This window comes from Tachyglossus aculeatus, chromosome 7 (genome assembly GCF_015852505.1).
Source record: "Tachyglossus aculeatus isolate mTacAcu1 chromosome 7, mTacAcu1.pri, whole genome shotgun sequence".
Lineage (NCBI taxonomy): Eukaryota > Metazoa > Chordata > Mammalia > Monotremata > Tachyglossidae > Tachyglossus > Tachyglossus aculeatus.
Genome location: NC_052072.1, coordinates 27,908,925 through 27,928,911, shown reverse-complemented (window position 1 = coordinate 27,928,911; position 19,987 = coordinate 27,908,925). Strand labels below are relative to the sequence as shown.

Below are 19,987 nucleotides of genomic sequence, written 5' to 3'. Positions count from 1 at the left end.
GGTCTCACAGTCTAAGGAGGAAGGAGAACAGGTATTTCATCTCCATCTAGATTGTGAGCCCGTTGTTGGGTAGGGATTGTCTCTATCTGTTGCCGAATTGTACTTTCCAAGTGCTTAGTACAGTGCTCTGCACACAGTGAGTGCTCAATAAATATGATTGAATGAATGAATTTTACAGGTGAAGAAACTGAGGCACAGAGAAGTGAAATGATTTGCCCAAAGTCACACAACAGGGAAGTGGCAGAACCGGGATTAGAACCCAGGTCTCATGACTGCCAGGTTTGTGCCCTTTCCACTAGGCAATGCTACTTCTCCTCTGTCCCCTGGGACTCCTTCTGGTGCAGAATTCAGGACCACCAGAGCACTTCATGTGGGGCTGCTGACTGTGTCCGAGCCAGGCCGGGGCAAGAAGCCGTCGTCCTGAGCAGGAGTGCAGCCCTTCTGCAAGACCCTTGGTGGCCCAGGCCCAGCTTCAGGCCACCCCCTGCCAGATGTCCTGTGCCCATGTCACCATTAGGCTTTTGTGCTTCCCTGCATCTCCGAGAAACTGTCAAAGGGGAGAGAAAATGGACAGTCCTGCAGGAGAAATCCTCTGAATGCTTTTGCACTCTTCCTTCTATTTAAAATAGGAAAGAGCCTGGGAGTGGGGGGTCAGGAGACAGCAAGCCAGTGGCAGAGGCAGGATATGAACCCAGGTCCCCTGACACTTAGGCCAGTGCTCCTTCCACTCTTTGTACTAGGCCACACTGCTTCCCTAACCATGGTCATGGGTTCTAATCCCAGCTCCGCCACTTGTCAGCTGTGTGACTTTGGGCAAGTCACTTAACTTCTCTGGCCCTCAGTTCCCTCATCTGGAAAATGGGGATGAAGACTGTGAGCCCCCAGTGGGACAGCCTCATCACCTTGTAACCTCCCCCAGCGCTTAGAACAGTGCTTTGCACATAGTAAGCGCTTAATAAATGCTATCACCATTCATTCAATCGTATTGAGTGCTTACTGTGTGCAGAGCACTGTACTAAGCGCTTGGAAAGTACAAGTTGGCAACATATAGAGACGGTCCCTACCCAACAGTGGGCTCACAGTCTAGAAAATTATTATTATTATTAAAATGGGGATTAAGACTTTAAGCCCCATGTGGGACAACCTTGATTACCTTGTATCCCCCCCAGCACTTAGAGCATTGCTTGGCACATAGTAAGCACTTAACGGATACCATTAATATTATTATGGTATATTATTAAGCGCTTAGTACAGTGCTCTGCACACAGTAAGCGCTCAATAAATACGATTGATGATTATGGTCATTCCCAGAATTGTGGAGGCAAACACCATCTAGAGAGGCTGGAGTGGGCCCTGGACTAGGGGCTGGAAGTGACCAGACCCCCCACCCTTCAAGTGCTTCAGGGGAATAACAGGAAAACCAGGCTAAGGTCTTGGGGAGGTCTGTGAGCTGGCCTGACCATGGCAGGCATTTTGAGAAGGGAAAGAACTGGGTGAAATGAAGGCATTTGCACCACCCTGATTCCACCCGGTTCTTCCTGGCTCCCAGGCTCTACTCCCTTGGGCCCGAGGGAGAGGCCTGGGAGAGGTGTACTGCCCTGCCCCTTTCCCCTGACCCTTCCCCGTGACAGCAGCGCTTCCCGTGAGAGCCAGCCCCCACTCCCTAACCAGGTGACCCGGACCCTTTCCCATGCAGGGAAAAAATAGCAAGGAAAATAGATTGGTGCTGATAACAGGAGAGCCAGGGTCAGCTCTCCCCCAGGCCTGCCCCGGGAGACCGCCACCTCCTCACCCCAAGGCTTGTCAGAATTGGCCCGGTCCCCCCTTCGTGCCCTAGGGACTTTCCAGGCCTGAGCTCTAGTCTCAGACTGAGGTCTCTGCCCACCTCCATTCCTCGCTGGTCAGCTCAAACCCTGCCTGTGTACAGCAAGGGATGGGCGTAGAAAGTTGATCTCATCTGGTGTTTTATGCCACACCAGAGTGACAGGAATTGATCTTTTATTCCCCACATTGCTTGGGAATTCTGGAAGGAAGTGGGGCTGGAGGAGGACATGATAAAGCACCTTCAGAGCCCCTCTCTCTAAGCAAATAGGGATAAGCCACCCCAGAAGTTCTGATGATAAGGGGGGGAAAGAGGCAAGATATGCATATGGAGAGGCCTTGTGGCCCTGGAATTATGTTTGGACTGTAGGAGCAGAAGTGAGAAATTGGCCCAGGCCATCTCCCTTCTGTGTCGCCATGACTTGCTCTCTCTAGACTCTCAGCTCCTTATGGGCAGGGAATGTTTCTGTTTATTGTTGTATTATATTCTCCCAATACAGTGCTCTGCAAAGAGTAAGAGCTCAATTATACCATTGAATGAATGGATAAATGAATTCCCTGAAACTAGGGAATAGGTGATCCTGGGGGTCGGGCTCACTATCTGGGCTCATCAAGGGAGGGGATCAGTTGTCCAGTTGGGCTGGACCACCAAGATCCTGAGCTGGGCAGAGGGAAGACAGCGATGGCTCTTTCCAGCTGGACGTTCGCCCTTTGGGGAAGCTGTGTCTCTTGCTTGTTTTAGCTGGGGTGATGGAGTCTCCCCCTGCCCCCCGGGAACAATACATGTGGCTTGGCCCTGAGCGGGAGGCATTTCTGATGTGGGGAAGGTGGGAGTGAGGCCTGTGCCCAGGAGCAGGAAGCCGATCCACGACAGCAGAGAACCCAGGACAAGGAGTAGTGAGAGCTCAAGATGATGAGGGGCTGAGGCAGAGAAAGCCAAGATTTTGGAGGAACATGGTGGGCTTTCATGGAAACTGGTGGTGGAGATGGAATGAGGGTGGACCATTAAGAATAAAGTGCCTGGATTTGCTGCAGTTTGGGTCGGGTGCCAAGCTGCCAATGGTCGGAAGCCTCCCCTCGGCTCTCCCCACACCTTCCCCTCTCCTCGCCTTCCCCTTGCTGCCCTTCTCACCCCTTCCCTCGCCTCCCCCCGTCTTCCCCCTCACCCTCTCCTTGCCTTCCCTCTCACGCTCCCCTCGTCTCCCCACCTCCTCCTCCCAGCCTAGTTATTTTCTCTATGAGATGCTCCATCCATCTTGAGCTGCAGCAGAAAAACCCAGTTGGGCATAGTGTGGAGGCTGAGGATGCCGCATCCACCCACCTGGCAGGACTCCATGAACTGCAGCAGCTGCTGCTTATCCCCAGGGGGTCTGGGCCCCAGAGGAGTAGAGAGATGAGCCCCTGCTCCCCACAATTTCCTGGGTCAATGCTGAGGCCAACCCACGGCCCCCTCCATTAACTCTGGTGTAGCGTACTCTCCCAAGCGCTGAGTAAAGTGTTCTGCAGACAGGACGAGCTCAATCCATACAATTGATCGACCGATTGAGGTGAGAACACCAGCCTTCAATAGTAGGATCCAAAGTCCCTATTTGGCCGCTTCCCAAAGAAGGGAGAGGACTGGGGGACATAATATTGATAATAATAATAACAATATAATAATAATAGTGATAGTGGCATTTGTTAAGCACTTACTCTGTGCTAAGTACTAGTTTTTAGATACAATCAGATCAGACACAGTCCCCGTCCCACATGGGACTCACAGTCTACAGAGGGAGGGAGGATGGGTATTAAATCCCAGTTTTGTAAATGAGGAAACTGAGGCCCAGAGAAGTGAAGTGACTTGCCCAAGGACACATAGGGTGGTGGTGGTGGGTAGCTAGCTCTCGTCCTCCCTTCAAAGCCCGACTGTGAGTCGCCTCCTCCAGGAGGCCATCCCAGACTGAGCCCCCTCCTTTCTCTCCCCCTCCACATCCCCCCGCCCTACCTCCTTCCCCTCCCCACAGCACCTGTATATATGTTTGTACAGATTTATTACTCTATTTTACTTGTACATAATTACTATTCTGTTTATTTTATTTTGTTAATATATTTTGTTCTGTTGTCTGTCTCCCCTTTCTAGACTGTGAGCCCGTTGTTGGGTAGGGACTGTCTCTATATGTTGCCAGCTTGTACTTCCCAAGTGCTTAGTACAGCGCTCTGCACACAGTAAGCCTTGTAACCTCTCCGGCACTTAGAACAGTGCTTTGCACATAGTAAGCGCTTAGTAAATGCCATCATTATTATTAGTAGTAGTAAGTGCCCAATAAATACGATTGAATGAGTGAATGAATGGTGAGCCTGCAAATGAGAGGCGGGTAATATACAGAGCATTCGGAGGCCCCTGTCCCCTGAGCAATCAATCAATCAATCAATCAATCATATTTATTGAGCACTTACTGTGTGCAGAGCACTGTACTAAGCGCTTGGGAAGTCCAAGTTGGCAACATATAGAGACGGTCCCTACCCAACAGTGGGCTCACAGTCTAAAAGAGCAGGCAGTGGGGGAGGCGGGGACTTCATATTTCTGTTCTCTCTCCCCTCCCCACCCAGGTATAAGCTGTTGGTGACCCCACGGCGGGCGACGCTGGCCATTGCCGGCTGCTGGGTCCTCTCCTTCCTGGTGGGGCTGACACCTCTGCTGGGCTGGAACAACCTGAGCGTGGTGGAGCAGAGGCAGGGAGCCAACGGCAGCCTGATGATCAAGTGCGAATTCGAGAGAGTGATCAGCATGGAGTACATGGTCTACTTCAACTTCTTCGTCTGGGTCCTTCCTCCGCTGCTGCTCATGCTGCTCATCTACCTGGAGGTCTTCTACCTCATCCGGAAGCAGCTCAGCAAGAAGGTCTCGGCCTCCTCTGGAGACCCCCAGAAATATTACGGGAAGGAGCTGAAGATCGCCAAGTCCCTGGCTCTCGTCCTCTTCCTCTTCGCCCTCAGCTGGCTGCCCCTGCACATCCTCAATTGTATCACCCTCTTCTGCCCGTCCTGCAATACTCCCAGCATTGTCACCTACATCGCCATCTTCCTCACCCATGGCAACTCGGCCATGAACCCCATCATCTATGCCTTCCGCATCCAGAAGTTCCGCCTCACGTTCCTGCAGATCTGGAATGACCATTTCCGGTGCCGGCACCGGGGGCCGCCCCTCCCCACCCCAGATGACTTTCAGGAGGAGAAGCTAGACGTTTAGCCCCGATCCTCCCCAACTCCGCCATTTGATCCTGAGCCTGCCCCGTCTCTGCGCCCCACCATCCCCAGACTGGGATGCTGGCCTTTCCAAGCCCAGGGCTCTCCCACTTAGCTCCACTCTGGGGGCTTTGATGACACTACCGTGGCAGGGCGGGGAGAGAGCCTTGGGGAGAGAGCCCCAGCGAAAGCAATATGGCTCTTTGGCTTTGCGGTCACCCGTCCCGGAGGGTGAATTATTTCAACCCATCTGCACTGTGAGGGCTCTCTGTCCCCCCCCTTCCCACCCACTTCTCAGGGTCCCTTAAAGTCATCTTAGGGATGAAGGGGTGAAGGAGTTTGTCCTCCTGCAAGGAACGATGAAGCCTGGGCAGCCGCAGGGCCTCCACACTGCTTCCGCTGTCACATCGACCGGACCCCGTGTGTACTGCCAAGAGGGAGAGGGTCTGCTGAGGATGAGGGTCTGGGAGCAGTGGCCTGGGCCTAGGGGAGGGCATGTTGCTCTCAGAGGGAAGCTCCTAGAATCCCTAGTTCTGACCTGAGCATTGAAGTGAGGGAGAGTTGATGGAATATACAGTTCCCTCTCCCCAAGGAAACATGGGACCAGGGGTCGGGATGCCTGGGGACCCGACCCTGGGCCTGGCTAAGGCTGAAGCCACATCAGAAGCATTTCAGATTTCCTTTTCCAGAGGCCCACTGAGGATTTGGGGTGGGGAACTGCAGCAGGGCAGAGCCGCCCACAGGGCACAACCTTCTTGCCAGAGCTGTGGCAGCTTAGAGAAGGGCCGAGCTAGCGGGGACTCTGGCAGCGCTCACTCCCCAGAGATGAGCCGAGTGGGGCAGTTGTTGGGGAGGCCCTGTATTAGGAGGCTGGTTTGAGGTCGAAGCCTGGGTGAACTCCGAGGCTCGGGGAGGAGTCAGGACAACAGTGGAGCCAAAGCTGAGCAGGGTCAGGCCTCCCCTTCCCTGATCTTGGCAGTCCCAGTGTGAGGCCTGCTGGGAAGCATCTGGTCTCTGCCCTTTCAGCTTGGGGGCAGGACCTACGTGTGTCCTGGATGGGGCTGGGCAGAGCAGGGCACAGGATCTGCCGTGATAGCTCGAGACCGATGGAGGATAAGGACAAGGTTGCCACCGCTGAGGCTGGGAGAGGGCAGGACCCAGCCGGGATCCAGGTGGGTGCCCGGTCACTGATGCCTCTTTCTCCCAGCAGGTAGTGACTCTTCCTGGCACCCAGCTGCCCAGGAAAGGTGGAGGATAGCAAACTTCAAGGTGACGGCAGAGCCGGTTCTTGTGGAGGGGGTCACTGCCCCCTTCCTGGCACCTGACTGACCCCATCTCTGACAGGGGCCACGATAGGAGAACTGGGAATGGTGGCCAGGCAGGGGAGATACCCCTTCTCCATGCCTAGCTAGCTCGAGTCCAGCCCTCGGCTTATGCTCCAGACGCTTTCCCTCCCTCTCTCCGGGCCCCGCCGTAAGTTCAGGGGGCTGGGGAGACGAGAGGTGGGAAAGGCTGAAAATAAAGGATTGTCAGATATCTGCGGTCTAAACTCGGCCCCAGCTGAATGGGTCCTCAGTGTGAAGCTAGCTGTGGGCAGGAGAGAGAGCCAGAGAATTGGAACCCATAGTGGGAAGTGGGGTATGGGGGGCAGTGGACTCTGGCCCCAGTGGAACATCAGTGACCCCTGCCCCTCAGTAACACACACAGACCCTCAGGGTACAACCAAACCTCCCAAACATGTTTATTCAGGCACCGCTCCCCAACTCCCCCAGCCGCTCCCTCATCCTGGGATGCAGCTGTTCTAGAACATCCCAGTTCTGGGGCTGGATCCGGCCAGGGACCCCAGGCCCAGCTTCACATCCAGGTCGCCCAGCACAGGGCTCTAAGTTGAGGCCCCTAGAGCCGGGGTGAGGGTGGGGGTGGGGGTAGCCTCCTGGGGTCCCGAGGCCGGGGCCTGGCCTGACACTTATCCAGCGGAGTCCATTCATCCATCCGTCGGACCATCCATCCAAAGTTAGATTCCAGGCCCGGCCTTAGAGAACTCTGCTTATCCCAGCATCTGTGGGAGATGAGTGTCCAATTTCCTCAGTCCTTAGCCCTCAATCACCCAGTACCTCCTGCCATCCTCTGCCCGGTTACAGCCCTGCCCTGCCCCCCTAGCTCTCATTCATTCATTCATTCAATCATATTTATTGAGCGCTTACTGTGTGCAGAGTACTGTACTAAGCGCTTGGGAAGTACAAATCTCGACTATAGCCATTTTTCAATGGGTGGGGGAGAGGGGTGATGGGCACTGGGTGAAGGGAGGCATCAAAGAACTCGAGGCTTTGGTCCAGGCCCAACCCTGTTGCCATTTTCAACTCAGCTTGGAAACTCCCAGGTTTTGTTGGAGGCCTGGGCCAGGAGTCACCTCTCCCTATTGACTTCACCCCAGCTGGAAACCTGTAATTCCCCCCTTGAGTTGGCACTACCCCAGTCTGCCCCTCAGCTCTAGGTTCATCTCTCAAACCCCTCCTGAGACCCCTGGGCCTACAGATAGGGAGGGAGGGTCTCTGCCTTCCTCAGACTTCCTCGTTCCTCCCAGTGCTGTCCAAGCCTCAGGGGGAGGAGATTGAAGGGTGGGAGTGGTGCAGGACTTCCTTACCTCACTCCACATCTCTCTGAGCTTCCGGGACTCTAGTGCGAGGCTGAAAGAAAACCCCCAGAAATTAGGATCCCAGAGTCTGCCAGATTTGGGAAAGAAGTGGGTTTGGTGGACGAGCAGTTCCAGCCATATTAGGCTCCCAGAAAGAGAAGGAGCTTCCTAGAATCATAAAAACCTGGGATGAAAGGTCATCTTAGCCTTCTAGGCCCCAAAAGGATGTTCTTCCATTAGCCAGGGCAGGGGATTCCACAGTCCTCCCTCCCTCCCTCTGAACCACCGGAAGCCCACCCTGACAGGATGTTCTTCCTGTGTCTATCCTCACTCCCTCCTATTACAGCAAGAGCCCATTTCCTCTGACTCTGCCCTACGGAGGCAAGTCCCCTCTCAGAGCATGCTTAGCCCTAGTTTGTCCTGCCCGCCGGTCAGCCGAGTTGAACCGGGCCCAGAAGTCTCCCTGTTGGGAGCGATTCCTGCTAAGACCAGGCAAGGCAGGTCTTCCTCCAAGATTAGAGTCTCCCCCACCACCCCCGGCTCCACCCCCCAACCCCGCCCCTACCTTTCACATCTAGTCTGCAGTCCACGGATGCTTCCCCCAGGGCATTGATGGCTTTGCATGTGTAGACGCCCCCATCGAAGGGGCTGGGCTTGCGGATTTCCAGGGAACAAACCCCCTGGTTGATGAGGGCCCGGTATTTGGGATCACCCTGGATGTCTATCCTGTTCTTCATCCAGATGATCTTCGGCTGGAAAACAGGGAAAGTGGGCAAGGAGCTGAGCTTGGAGGAATCTCCAGCCAGGAAGGGAGGCAGAGCGGTAGGGAGGGAGAACAGCTAGGAAGCAGCATGGCCTAATGGCGAGAACATGGGCTTGGGAGTCGGAGGTTGTGGGTTCTAATCACAGCTCTGCCACTTGTCTGCTCTAAGAGCTTGGGTAAGTCACTTAACTTCTCTGTGCCTCAGTTCCCTCATCAGTAAAATGGGGATTAAGGCTGTGAGCACTATATAGAACAGGGACTGCGTCTAACTCGATTATCTTGTATCTACCCTAATGGTTAGAACAGTGCTTGGCACATAGTAAGCACTTAATACCATAATATCATTATTATATTATTATCCCAAAGGTGGGGATAGTGGGGCAGGAACTGGGCACCCTAGTCTTGCCCCCAGGAGTCTCGCAGGACACGATCCATGTCTAATTTGCACCTGTGTACTCTTTCCCAGCCCTCAGTACAGTGTTCTGCACACAGTAAGTGCTTAATAAACACTATTATTGCTTCTACTTCTGCTGAGCTCCCCCTGGCAGGGCCCTGCAGCCCCGGGGGTGGGACCAGAGGAAGGAGCAGTTGGAGACGGAAGGGAGCAGAGCTGAGGTGCAGTGGGGAGGTTAAGGAAGAGACGTGGGGGAGTCTTAAAGCCGAGGATCAGGAGCTTCACTCTGGTTCTAGTGGCCCTGTGCCTTGGGAGCCACTGCGCAGTTGGAGGATTAAGGCTGTGCATGTTTTCTGCCTTTCCCTCTCCCCGGCCCACCAGGACTCGCCCAGCACAGGCGGGACTCCCTCCTCACCTTAGGGGACGCGCGGACGCAGCAGAAGAGCTGAGTGCTGTAACCAGTGGTGGTGATGCGGTCGTGAAGGGGCTGGGTGAATTTGGGGGCTTCGGAGAAGTCTCTCTGGATAAAGCCCCCAGATTTGGCCACTGTATCTGAAGTGGGAGGTGGGGAGGGACACAGAAGTTAGAGAAATGAAAGTCCAAAGAACAGGGATGTTGCTAAACTGATCATCTAGTTACAAGAGCCTGGGGAGATTCCCCCTCTTCTGGCCTTGAAGCTTGCTGGGATTAGGAAGCTTCCCGGCCTGGAATGCAGGAGGAAACTCTATACTGTGGGTGTGGGATGAGGGGAGGGAGGATAGGATGTCCTGCTGGACAGGCCCAGGGTAGGCACACATCCCCAGAGTCAGTCAGAGGAGTCAGAGGACCTGGGTTCTAATCCAGACTCTGCCATTTGCCTGCTTTGTGACCCTGGGCAGGTCACTTTACTTCTCTGTGCCTCCTTTTCCTCATTTGTAAAGTGGCGATTCAATCCCTGTTCTCCCTCCTGCTTAAACTGCGAGTCCTACTGTGGGAGAGGGGGTTGTGTCTACCCCAGCGCTTCATACAGTGCTTGGCACATAGTAAGTGCTAAATAAATTCCACTATTCTTATTATTATCAACATTATTAATAACTCTTGCCTGGGGCTTTGAATGAGGCTCCTGGAATTCACATTTTCTGTGTCAAATTTTCCTCATCTGTAAAGTGGGGACCCGTTCTTAGTCTGTGAACCTCACGTGGGACAAGGAACTGTGTCCAATCTGCTTATCTTGTATCTTCTGCACCACTTTGTACAGTGTTTGGAACATAGTAAGCACTTAACAAATATTATCACTATTATTATTATTATTATTATTGTTATTATTATTATTATTATTTCCCTCTCAATCTTCTTCTGGCCTCCAGACCCAGCAGCCTACAGGGCACTGAAACTGGGCATCCGTGAGCCAACTCGGAGCTGACTGAAGACAGGGTTCCCAGAGTCGCAGAGATAATCCCAGGGAACCAGACAGGAGTGAGAAATAGATGAAATATCAGCGTGGCCTAGTGGATAGACCACGAGTCTGGGAGTCAGAAGGACCTGGGTTCTAATCCTGGCTCTGCTATTTGTCTGCTGGGTGACCTTGAGCAAGTAACTTCTTCACTTCTCTGGGCCTCAGTTACCTCATCTGTAAAATGGGGATTAAGACTGTGAACCCCATGTGGGACAGGGATTGTGTACCACCTAATCAGCTTGTATCTACCCTAGCACTTTGTACTGTGCCTGGCACAGAGTAAGCACTTAACAAATACGATTAAAATTTTTTTTTTAAATATTTGAAAATATAGAATCCTGGAGCTGGAAGGGACCACTAGAGGCCATCTGTTCCAGCACCCTGGTTCCGGGCAGGTAAGCGCCTAAGCCCCTCTGGGCAGAGAGTTGGGGAGACAGAAATGTAGGAGGGGCTTCCTCTCCCCACAGCTCTGCCACCCTCCGGTGCTCACCTCCTTTCTGGATGTGGGCGAGGTCAGAGGTTACCGGGGCAGTGGGGCTCAGGCCACACTGATTCTCAGAGAAGACCCGGAAGGAGTAGCTGTTGCCCATGATGAGGTCAGAGACGACGCAACTGGTTTGGTGGCAGTGCTCCAGGACGGTGAACCATTGCTGCAGGGATGCAGGCTGCCGTCACCCAGCTGCCCTGCTCCGGTGGGCTCCTGGATCGGAACTCCCAGGAACCTCCCTGCCCTCCACTTCCTTGCTGCCCACGGGCACCGAGATTTTGGCCCTCCTCCTCCACCCTTAGTCCCCATCCCTTGGTTCGCCGCTGACTCCGGCCTCACCCCGGACTTCTTGTCTGACTTCTGCACCGTGTATCCCGTGAGCTCCGTGTTGCCGGTGTCCAGAGGCGGTGTCCACTCTAGAGAGGCGTTGAAGCCCCACACGTCCACTAGCTTGATGCTCTGTGGGGGCCCAGGCTTCTCTGCAATATCAGAGGGCACTCAGCGGGTCCCTGAGGGCAAGTGGGCAGTCCCCCCTGTTGGCAGTTGCCTTGCTGGGCTCTAATTCTCTCCTCAAGCCACCTCCCTAGGTGGGGCGGGTGGCGGTGGGGGAGATTCTCCCCCTTAGCTTCAGCACATCCCACTTCCCCCGTCCCCCCGCAACCGTCATACCGATCACCAGGATGTGAATGGCGGCCCTGGCCTCCTGCCCGTCCTGCTGCACGCAGAGCTCGTAACAGCCCGAGTCGGTCCGCTCGGCCGCACGGATGAAGAGAATGGAGTCATGGTCCCCGCTGCGCACGTTCACCCTCTTGGGGTCCAGGGCACCCCCATTGTGGGTCCAGGTGGCCTGGGGCTTGGGCTTTCCCTGTAGGAGGGACAGTTGGGATCTTCCATCTGGGCCTGAAGGATCCCAGGCCCCCAGAAAAAGCCAGTGTCATGGGGAGAGACACGACATTTTTCTCTCTGGTAAAGTATATCCTCTCCCTCCCACTGCCACTGCCTGCTGTCAAACCACGGATCCTACCTGTCCATCTCAGAGCCGCCTCCTCCTCCTCTTCCTCCCCTCGATTACGGGAGAGCCCTGAGTTGGGAGCTATCTTACCTACCTGAAATGGAATCTGCAGGTTCACCACTTCTCCAACCTGTCGTATGTAGGTTTGCCGCAGGAAGCGGGGCACCCAGATCTTGGGTGTCTCTGAACAAAAGGAGACAAGAGAACCAGAGGTTGTCAATGGCCAGAGTGGATGAGGTGCGTTCTGGGGAAGAAGGGGGAACGCAAGGGCCCAGTCAGAAGGGAGGCTAAACCGGCTGGTGTCCCTCTACCCCTGCCCCTGCCTGAGTCTCCCCGGCTGATAGGAGAAAGAGTGGCAATTGTCTTGGAGCTGGTTTCCCTTGGTTAGCCAGAGCTAAAGACAGTCACCCACCACATACTTTGGCCCTTTACCCCCAAATCCTGGGGCTTTGGGTCAAACTCTAGACAGCCACAGGGGCCTGAACCAGGAATAATGACTCAGGAAGTAGATCTTAAAGTCATCCTCCTTCCCTCAGGACTATAGCTGGGCAACCGCACTGCTTAAATATCCCTAGAGAAGTTTCTGGCACTCCGGTGTATTCCAGTTTCCCAGGGGAGAGAGTCTACTTCCTGCTGGGCTCTGACTCCCTGCTCAGGAATTCCTTTGAGGCCAGGGCAGCTTCCAAACCAGCCAGCTTTTGGGGGCTGGGATGTCTTAGGGGTAGGTCGGGGTGGTCTTGGGAAGTCTGGAAACGGCTTTGGGGCTTGAGGGGAAGGGCGACGGGTGATGAGTACCTACTTATCTGGCCTGCAGCTGGCCTACCCCTGTCCGGTATGTTGGACCCTGGACACCTTTACATCCAGGATTTGTTATTAAGTCTCCCTCCACCTCAGCCGCTACCTTGGAATCCTGTGGTTTGGGTGGCCCTGGAGGGAGGGATAATGGGCTGGGGAGATAACAGGGATCCCTCCAGGAACACACCCTAGGTTCTTGGAATTTCCATGAAGAACCATTTTGCAGGGCCTCGGGATGGTATTGCAATCTGTCGCGAAGCTTACATAACTCAGGTAGAGTTATGCAATCCATTTTGGATTCTGACTTAGTAAAGGGGCTCCGTGGGGGTTGGTTTTCCCGAGTGTCACCAACAGCCCCACCTTTAGGGCCTTCTTGCCCAGAAAGCTGGGCAGCAGAAGCTACTGTGGAAACAGGTTCCTCAGTTGAAATTTTGTTCTTTGATTCTTTCATCTGGGAGATTAAGAGCTCAGCTCCTGACACTGGAAGGAAGTTGGGGGTCATGGGAGGACATCGATCTGGGTCGTGCTGGAAAATTTTCTGAGCTGGACACCCTCACTTTCCTACTTCCCCAGCCTGCCCGCCCAGCCAGGATGCGTCTAGGAGAGGAGAGTGTGGAGGAAGGTCAGGGATAGGTCCTCAGGCTCCCTTCCCTCACCCTGGGCACCTAAGGCCAGGCAACGGCTGACATCCCTCACGTTCCGCTGGCAGCTCTGCCCTGGCCAGCCCTCCACATGTCAGAGAGCTCACACATTCCCTGGGCAGTGCGGAGAGCTTCCTCCAGCTGGTTCCCATGGTCTTTTCCCCGGGAGAGTGGGAGCAGGAGGCAGCAGTGAGGTCTGCATCTCTGCCAAGTGGAACAAGAAAAGCCAACTCCCCTGCCCCTGTCCTGGCTGCCCCTGCCCCGACTGCCCCTGCCCCTCCAGGGCTATGTGGGAAGAAGAACTCCTGAAGTGAACTTCAAGGCCCTGCAGAGGTCTTCTTGGCCTTCCCTCCACACAGGACTGGGCCCAGCAGCCTTTCAGCTTAAACATCTCCAAAGAAGCAACTGCACCTTTGATGCCCCCATTCCAGGGTTTCCCCAGTAGAGATGTTCCTGAAGTTCTAGGCCCCTCCTTTCCTGCCACTATAAAATCCCTCTTTGTTAAGGGTCACCTTGGGGTCCTCCTAACGTAGCATGGGAATCCCCTCCCTCCCTGCTCTGAATCTGGTGGAATCACAGTGTCCTGCCCTCGGAGGAGCAGGGGATGGCCAGTTTATTGAGAGCTGACTTGGGGAGGACACGGCTCCAGCAGAGAGGGGCCCCCAACCCCGGGCTGCTCTGTCTTTGCAGGGATTAGGCGGCAGGCATCTGCCCAGGGGCATGGTGTGCAGTAGCACCACCAAGTCTAGGAATGAGCTCTGAGCAGCTGGTGGAGGCGAGGAATGCTTGGCCAGGGCAGGTGGCTGGGGGGTAGGGCGCGAGGGGCAGCTGAGCTTTCCAAGCTTCCTTTCCCCAGTCCATCGCTGGCCATCCTCCCTTCGGATCTCTGGATGGGTCTGCCCCTGGCTGCAGGGAACTTGCTCTCTCTCCAACCCTGGGGAATGTGGATTTGTTTCTGTCTCCCACAGGGCAGGGGGGCACAAATGGGAGGTGTGGGGGTTGGGAGAAGGGAGCCCCGGGCCCTCGGCTGCCAGGGGAAGGAGGTGAGATGTGGGTTGGGGCCGAGGGAAGTTGGGCAGGAAGCTTCTAGGCCTGGCTGGGAGTCAGGAGTCCTGGGATCTCTCTGCCACAAGGAGGCTTGAAGGACCTTGGACAAGGATTTTCGTGTCTCAACTGGGATCTTTCCTGGCCTTATTTAGAGGGTCGGGGCCGATTTGAGGCGTGAGGCAGTCAGATCTCGGGGGGAGGAGTGGGTGGATAAGAGTTTCAGAGTGCAAACGTGTTAACAGGGACCTTAGGGGGTGAGGGGCTGCAAGGGGTGGGGCTGGGACCCCCCCAGGGGGATGCTCCGAATCCAGGGGGTTTGAAGAAGCGCTCTGACCTTCCGTCGAAGGTGTGCTTATATGGGGGTGACGTCCTAGGGCAAGCGGGGAGTCTTCCCCTCCCCGGGGTCTGAAGTTTCCCTGGAGGAGGGTCACAGGCCTAGGGAAGCAGAGAATGCTGGCTCCTGGGAGGCAGGGAGTGGGTGGGTGGGAGGCTCGAGCAGTCCACAGAGCCCTTCCCTGTGATCCTGGGAAGAACTGCACAGTTCTTAAAGCCCCCCGGGAGAGGAGGACCCACAGTGGCTGGAGGGGAGCCGGGCTGGCGGGCACCTGGGAGGTGCTGGGGGAATAGTCTCGCTATGGGCAGCGAATATGTCCTCTAATTCTGTTGTACTCTCCCAAGTGTTTAGCATAGTGCTTTGCACATAGTAAGCGCTCAATAAATACCATTGATTGAGCTAGAGAATCAGGAGAATGGCCAGCAGATGCAGCAAGGACTAATGAGTCTTTCAACCCAGCTCCAACCATGGTCTTTAAGCCCCGCTAAGGGGGACCTTGGGCCTTTCTGGGGACATGGGGAAACTGAGGCTGGTGTTCCAGCTTGAAAAGCCATGGGTGTGAGGTGGTGACCCTCACCCTGCCCCCACAAACTGGAAAGCCTTGGAGGCAATGGTCCCTACTAGCCCCTTTTGGAGCTGGTGCCTCTTTTAAGGGATGATTATTCCTCACTCCTTTCAGCTGGGAATTCTCCTTGGACTCCAGCTTCAGTTCCTCCTGGTACAGCCCAGGCCAATGATATCCTCTCCTCTAAAACCATGGGCCTGGGAGACAGAGGACCTGGATTCTAATCCCAGTTCTGCCACTTTGCGGCTGTGTGAGCTCAGGTAAGTTGCTTCACTCCACTATGCCTTAGTTTCCTTATCTTTCTAATGGGAATTCAGTACCTAATCTTCTTCCCCCTTTGGTTGTGAGTGCTGTGTGGAACATGGACTGAGTCTTACCTCCGCCTGATCTTGCATCTACACCAGCTCTTAGTACTGTGCGTGGCCTGTAGTAAGTTCTTAACGCATTCCACCGTAATTATAGTTATTCTTCTCTCTGGGCTTATACAGAATCATGGCCAGGGCAGTGCCAGGACTGAGAGCTCCGTGAGGCCAATGCTTTCACCAGTGGGGGATGGAGATGACTAACAGAGGGGGTAGGGTAAGAGGGCCCACCTGCTGACAAGTGTCTGTTTCCACCCTGGAACTGCTACTGCGGCTGTCTCCCTATCACCCCACCAGGTTTCAGACAAATGACTCACTGCCATTAAGAAGCTGAAATCTGATCTACCTTACCAGAGGGACAGCTAGCAGCTAGTAGTAACGAGCCTAATGCATTCTGCAAATAGAAATATTAGCAACAGGGAGAGACAGTGGGAATCAAAACTCTTGAGTGCTGGTCAGGGACCAGGGGGAAAGCAGCTGATCCATCTCTTTGGGCCTCAGTTTCTCCATCTCTAAAATGGGGAGCAGAGGCCATCCGGCCTCTGCTAGCCAGTGGGGAGAAGAGATTTGGGGGTGGGGGAAAATGGCAAGTTGGGGTCTTTACCAACAATTGCACGGATGTGGACAGGCTGGTCTAAGATGGCCGGGGGGCCTGCCCCCGCCGGACCCACGGCTGAAACCCGGAACAGGAATTTATCTCCCACGGACAGGTTCCGGAGAATATGTTGGGTCACCATCATCGGCTTTGGGCTCACAGGAACCCACTCTGTTGCTGGAAGAGAAAAGGAGATTAGTAGATTGAGGATTTCAGATTCCAGAAATGAAGACTCTTTGAATTTTATTCCCTCCTTTTTTATGATATTTAAGCACCTACATGTTAAACCTGTTGTCCTGTAATTTGCTGTGTGACCTTGCATCAATTGCTACCCCTCCCTGGTCCTCTATTTTATTCAGCTCTCCTCCCTCCCCACTCATATGCAAGGCACAAGATAGCCCACAATGGCTCCTGCATGCTTAGGAGAAGGAGTCTCTGGCCATGAAAGCTCCCTGATGGGAGACCCAGAGGCTGCTAGAGACTTCAATTAATCAGTCACTTGTATTTATTTAGCGCTTACTGTTGCCGAGCACTGAACTAACTGCTTGGGAGAGTACAATATAGAAGAGTTGATAATAGCGTTGATAATAGAGTTGAAAGACACATTCCCTGCCCGCAGCAAGTTTACAGCGTAGAGCTTACTTGTCAGCTGTGTGATCTTGGGCAAGTCACTTAACTTTTCATGTGCCTCAGTTTCCTCAACTGTTAAATGTGGATTCAATACTTAATACCATAATTATTGGTAGCATTAAGTGCTTACTATGTGCCAAGTACTATAGTAAGCACTGGGATAGATACAAGATAATCAGGTTCTCCCCTCCTCTTTAGCCTGTGAGCCCCAAATGGGATGGAGGTTTTGTCCTACCTAGTTATATTGTATTTACCCCGGTGCTTGGCATTGAGTAAGCACTTAATTATTACAATGAACAATTAGCTGGGCAGAACTGATTTTCAGGAAATGGATAAGCAGCATGGCATAGTAGTTAGAGCACAGGCCTGGGAATCAGAAGGACCTGGGTTCTAATCCCATCTCTGCCTCATCTTCTGTGTGACCTTGGGCAAGTCACTTAAACTTTTCCGGGCCTCAGTCTGTGAAATGAGGATTAAGACTGTGAGCCCATTGTGGGACATGGATGGTGTCAAACCTGATTATCTTGTATCTACCCCAGCATTTAGAACAGTGTCTGGCACACAGTAAGCATTTAATGAATACCAAACAAACAAACCCTGTTGAACGATTCTTGTTTTCCCCCCAGTTTGGAGTTTGAGGCCAAAGCTTCTCACACCAGGTTTGTTCTTACCCTACTACCCCAAGCTCTCTGCTAGCTTGGATTTCCTGTGCTCTTGGCCTACTATTCTACTCAGGGGCAGGAGGGTGGGACACTCTGTGAACCACCATCTCCTCCCAGGTGGGGAGAGTGTGGCCAACATTGCAGCCATCTTGGCGGAGGTTTGGGAGTCAGAGGTCGTGGGTTCTAATCCCGGCTCCGCCACCTGTCAGCTGTGTGACTTTGGGCAAGTCACTTCACTTCTCTGTGACTCGGTTCCCTCATCTGTAAAATGGGGATCACAACTGTGAGCCCCAAGTGGGACAACCTAATAAGCTTATAGCTATCCCAGTGCTTAGAACAGTGCTTGGCACATAGTAAGCACTTAAATACCATAATTATTAATTATTATTATTATGTGTGACAATGGGAAAGGATTTGAGGAATGAAGCTCCTCCATTTGCGCCCCACTCTTTCCTTAGCGGCACCAAGTAAGGAGCAAGTCAGAGCCAGAGGTGGCTCTGAGCAGCCCAGATTCTGGCCCACTGGTTTTTAATATGGATTTCTTTTTTTACAGTATTTGTAAAGTGCTTACTATGTGCCAGGTACTGTTCTAAGCGCTGGGGTAGATTTAAGGTAATCAGGTTAGTTACGGTCTTAATTTCCATTTTACAGATGAGGGACTGAGGCACGGAGAAGTTAAGTGACTTGCCCAAGTCACACAGCAGACTGACATCCCCGGGTGAGGGGATGGGAAGCTACTGCCCTATCAGTGTGGCTCAGCAATCCTCATCTTTCACTGACTCCTCAAGAGGGTCAAATCATCTAACCCCCGCCTTCTGGACAGCTTCCAGACACCAAGATTCTCTCCTGTTCCAGAAAAACCTCCAGAGCTGGAGATTCACAGACACTCTTTAACCGCCCCCCTCAGAGAGCGAGATCCAGTCAATTCTTCCTCAACTAAAACCTCTTGTGGATCAAGATGCCTTCAAGACCCTCAATTCCCAGGGTATAGGGCCTGTTTCCCCTCCCATCTACGGGGAATGAAATCTCCATTTAGAGAGCGTCGGGGTATCCTTCTCCACTCTCTGCAAGGACCCCACGGCTCCTGAGCCTGTTCCTCTTCCCCCAGGTGGGGGTGGCCGACTCACCTCCATCCTCACATCGTTCCAGCAGGTAGCCCTGCAGACCTGAGCTCCCCAACTTCTCTGGGGGCTCCCAGGTCAGAGTTACCGAGCTATCGGTCACATCTTCCACAGTCAGTAGCAAGGGAGCGCTGGGAAGGTCTGTGAGGAGAGCCCAGTGGGTTAGAGCGAGTGACGCCAGTTCCCTACCCTCCCAATCACACTCTTCCTTCCCCTATACCACCCATTTTCCCCACCACCACCCTTGGTTCTCCCCCACATCACCCAGCCCTCTCCATTCCCCCAAAACCCCATCTTCCCTGACACCTCAAATCACCGCCAGCCCTCCTCCAACACTCCCATCACTTCCGTCTTTCTCCCATCATGCCGTCTCCCACCCAACTCACTCCCAGTCACCCTCAATCCATTCTATCCTCTTCCCCACTCCCATCTCTATTGCCCCACTGCCTTTCTCTCCCGTCTCTTTCCTCACCTTCCCTCTGGGGCCCAGGCTCAGAGGTGGCAGGGGGCCCCGGGGCAGTTTCATTGAGTTCCAAAGTCACCTCTTCCACCTGTGCTTCTGGGCCCAGCTCTTTGGTCAGTTCCAAGGCTGGCTCCGTGGGGCAGCCGTCCGGGGTCTCGCTGACCGTTTCTCCTGTCATCTTCGGAGCTGCACGCTTGGTGTCCAGGGAGAGTGATGCGGGGGGCTCTGGATGGGCTGGACTCCTGGCTCCCGAGTTATATAGCCGTTGGTCGCCCCACCCCCAACCAAACTATTCCCAGCTGTGTGGTCAGGTCGGGTGGGGGAAGGAGACTATCACAGCCAGGAATAGCTCTAGAGGAGGAGCCCAGCGTGCCCCCAGCAGGCTTTGACGTCCCCTCAGGTCAGCACCGGAGACCTCCAGATTTTGGCCTTTCCCTTCTTGTCAGTGGAGGGCCTCCTGGAGGACTTGGGCAATCAGTGAACTCGAACCATTCACCTGGAAAGCCCTCAGGGATCTGGTTCCCTTGGCTCATTTTGCCTCTGACCTGCTCCTCGGCCTCCCTGTCCAGCTGCACAGGTGCTGGGGAGAAGTCACTGCCTCTCCAACAGGCACGGCTCCCAACCCAGCCCATCCAACTGACCTCTGACCTGGGCACCCATATGACCCGCTCATCCCCCATCTCTTATGCTTTTATCCCTCATTCCCAGGATTCCTGGCACTCCACAGATCCTAACCTGTTTCATCCTCCATCCCTCCCATCTTCCAACCTGAAGCTGCAGGGGATGGGCTTGGGGGACATAAAGATGGGAAGGGCATGAAAGAAGTTTTGTCTGGGACACTGCTAAATTGAAAGTTCTTTCCACCTGTTAGTTGCCATCTGCTGCTAAGTGTCCCACTCCTCTCCCCGGACATTAATGCTTCACTAGGTCCCCTGCTCTGGCCAATAGAGCCCTGGGTCCCTCCTGACCTTGGATGTCCCTATTTGGTGCCTCAGTTTCC

General features: G+C 54.1%; 2 protein-coding genes across 2 annotated transcripts in view; one reads left to right on the top strand and one right to left on the bottom strand.

The window, feature by feature from the left end:
• Positions 1-6,580, top strand: part of ADORA1 (adenosine A1 receptor) — a 47,168-nt gene extending 40,588 nt beyond the window's left edge. The window contains exon 2 of the mRNA XM_038749124.1: positions 4,411-6,580. Coding sequence (XP_038605052.1) covers positions 4,411-5,050 — 640 coding nt within the window. The 3' untranslated portion in view covers positions 5,051-6,580. The remainder of the gene's footprint in view (positions 1-4,410) is intronic.
• MYBPH (myosin binding protein H) lies at positions 5,158-19,170 on the bottom strand. The gene is made up of 15 exons (XM_038748771.1): positions 18,997-19,170; positions 18,531-18,665; positions 16,121-16,288; positions 11,867-11,955; positions 11,430-11,625; positions 11,100-11,239; positions 10,764-10,923; positions 9,254-9,390; positions 8,247-8,433; positions 7,979-8,054; positions 7,691-7,733; positions 6,438-6,533; positions 6,091-6,280; positions 5,338-5,473; positions 5,158-5,212 (listed from the first exon to the last, which is right to left on the bottom strand). Exons 1-15 carry the CDS (start codon positions 19,163-19,165, stop codon positions 5,158-5,160), a joined length of 1,977 nt encoding a protein of 658 aa, XP_038604699.1. The 5' UTR covers positions 19,166-19,170.
• Between the last annotated feature and the right edge of the window lie 817 nt (positions 19,171-19,987).

Excerpts from the sequence above, each read along its gene's own strand:
- MYBPH (XM_038748771.1), bottom strand. The coding sequence starts at position 19,165 with ATGACAGGAGAAACGGTCAGCGAGACCCCGGACGGCTGCCCCACGGAG. Across the intron at positions 11,956-16,120 it reads CCACATCCGTGCAATTGTTG|AGACACCCAAGATCTGGGTG; the intron begins GTAAAGACCCCA and ends CCTTTTGTTCAG. Across the intron at positions 10,924-11,099 it reads AGTCAGACAAGAAGTCCGGG|CAATGGTTCACCGTCCTGGA; the intron begins GTGAGGCCGGAG and ends GCATCCCTGCAG.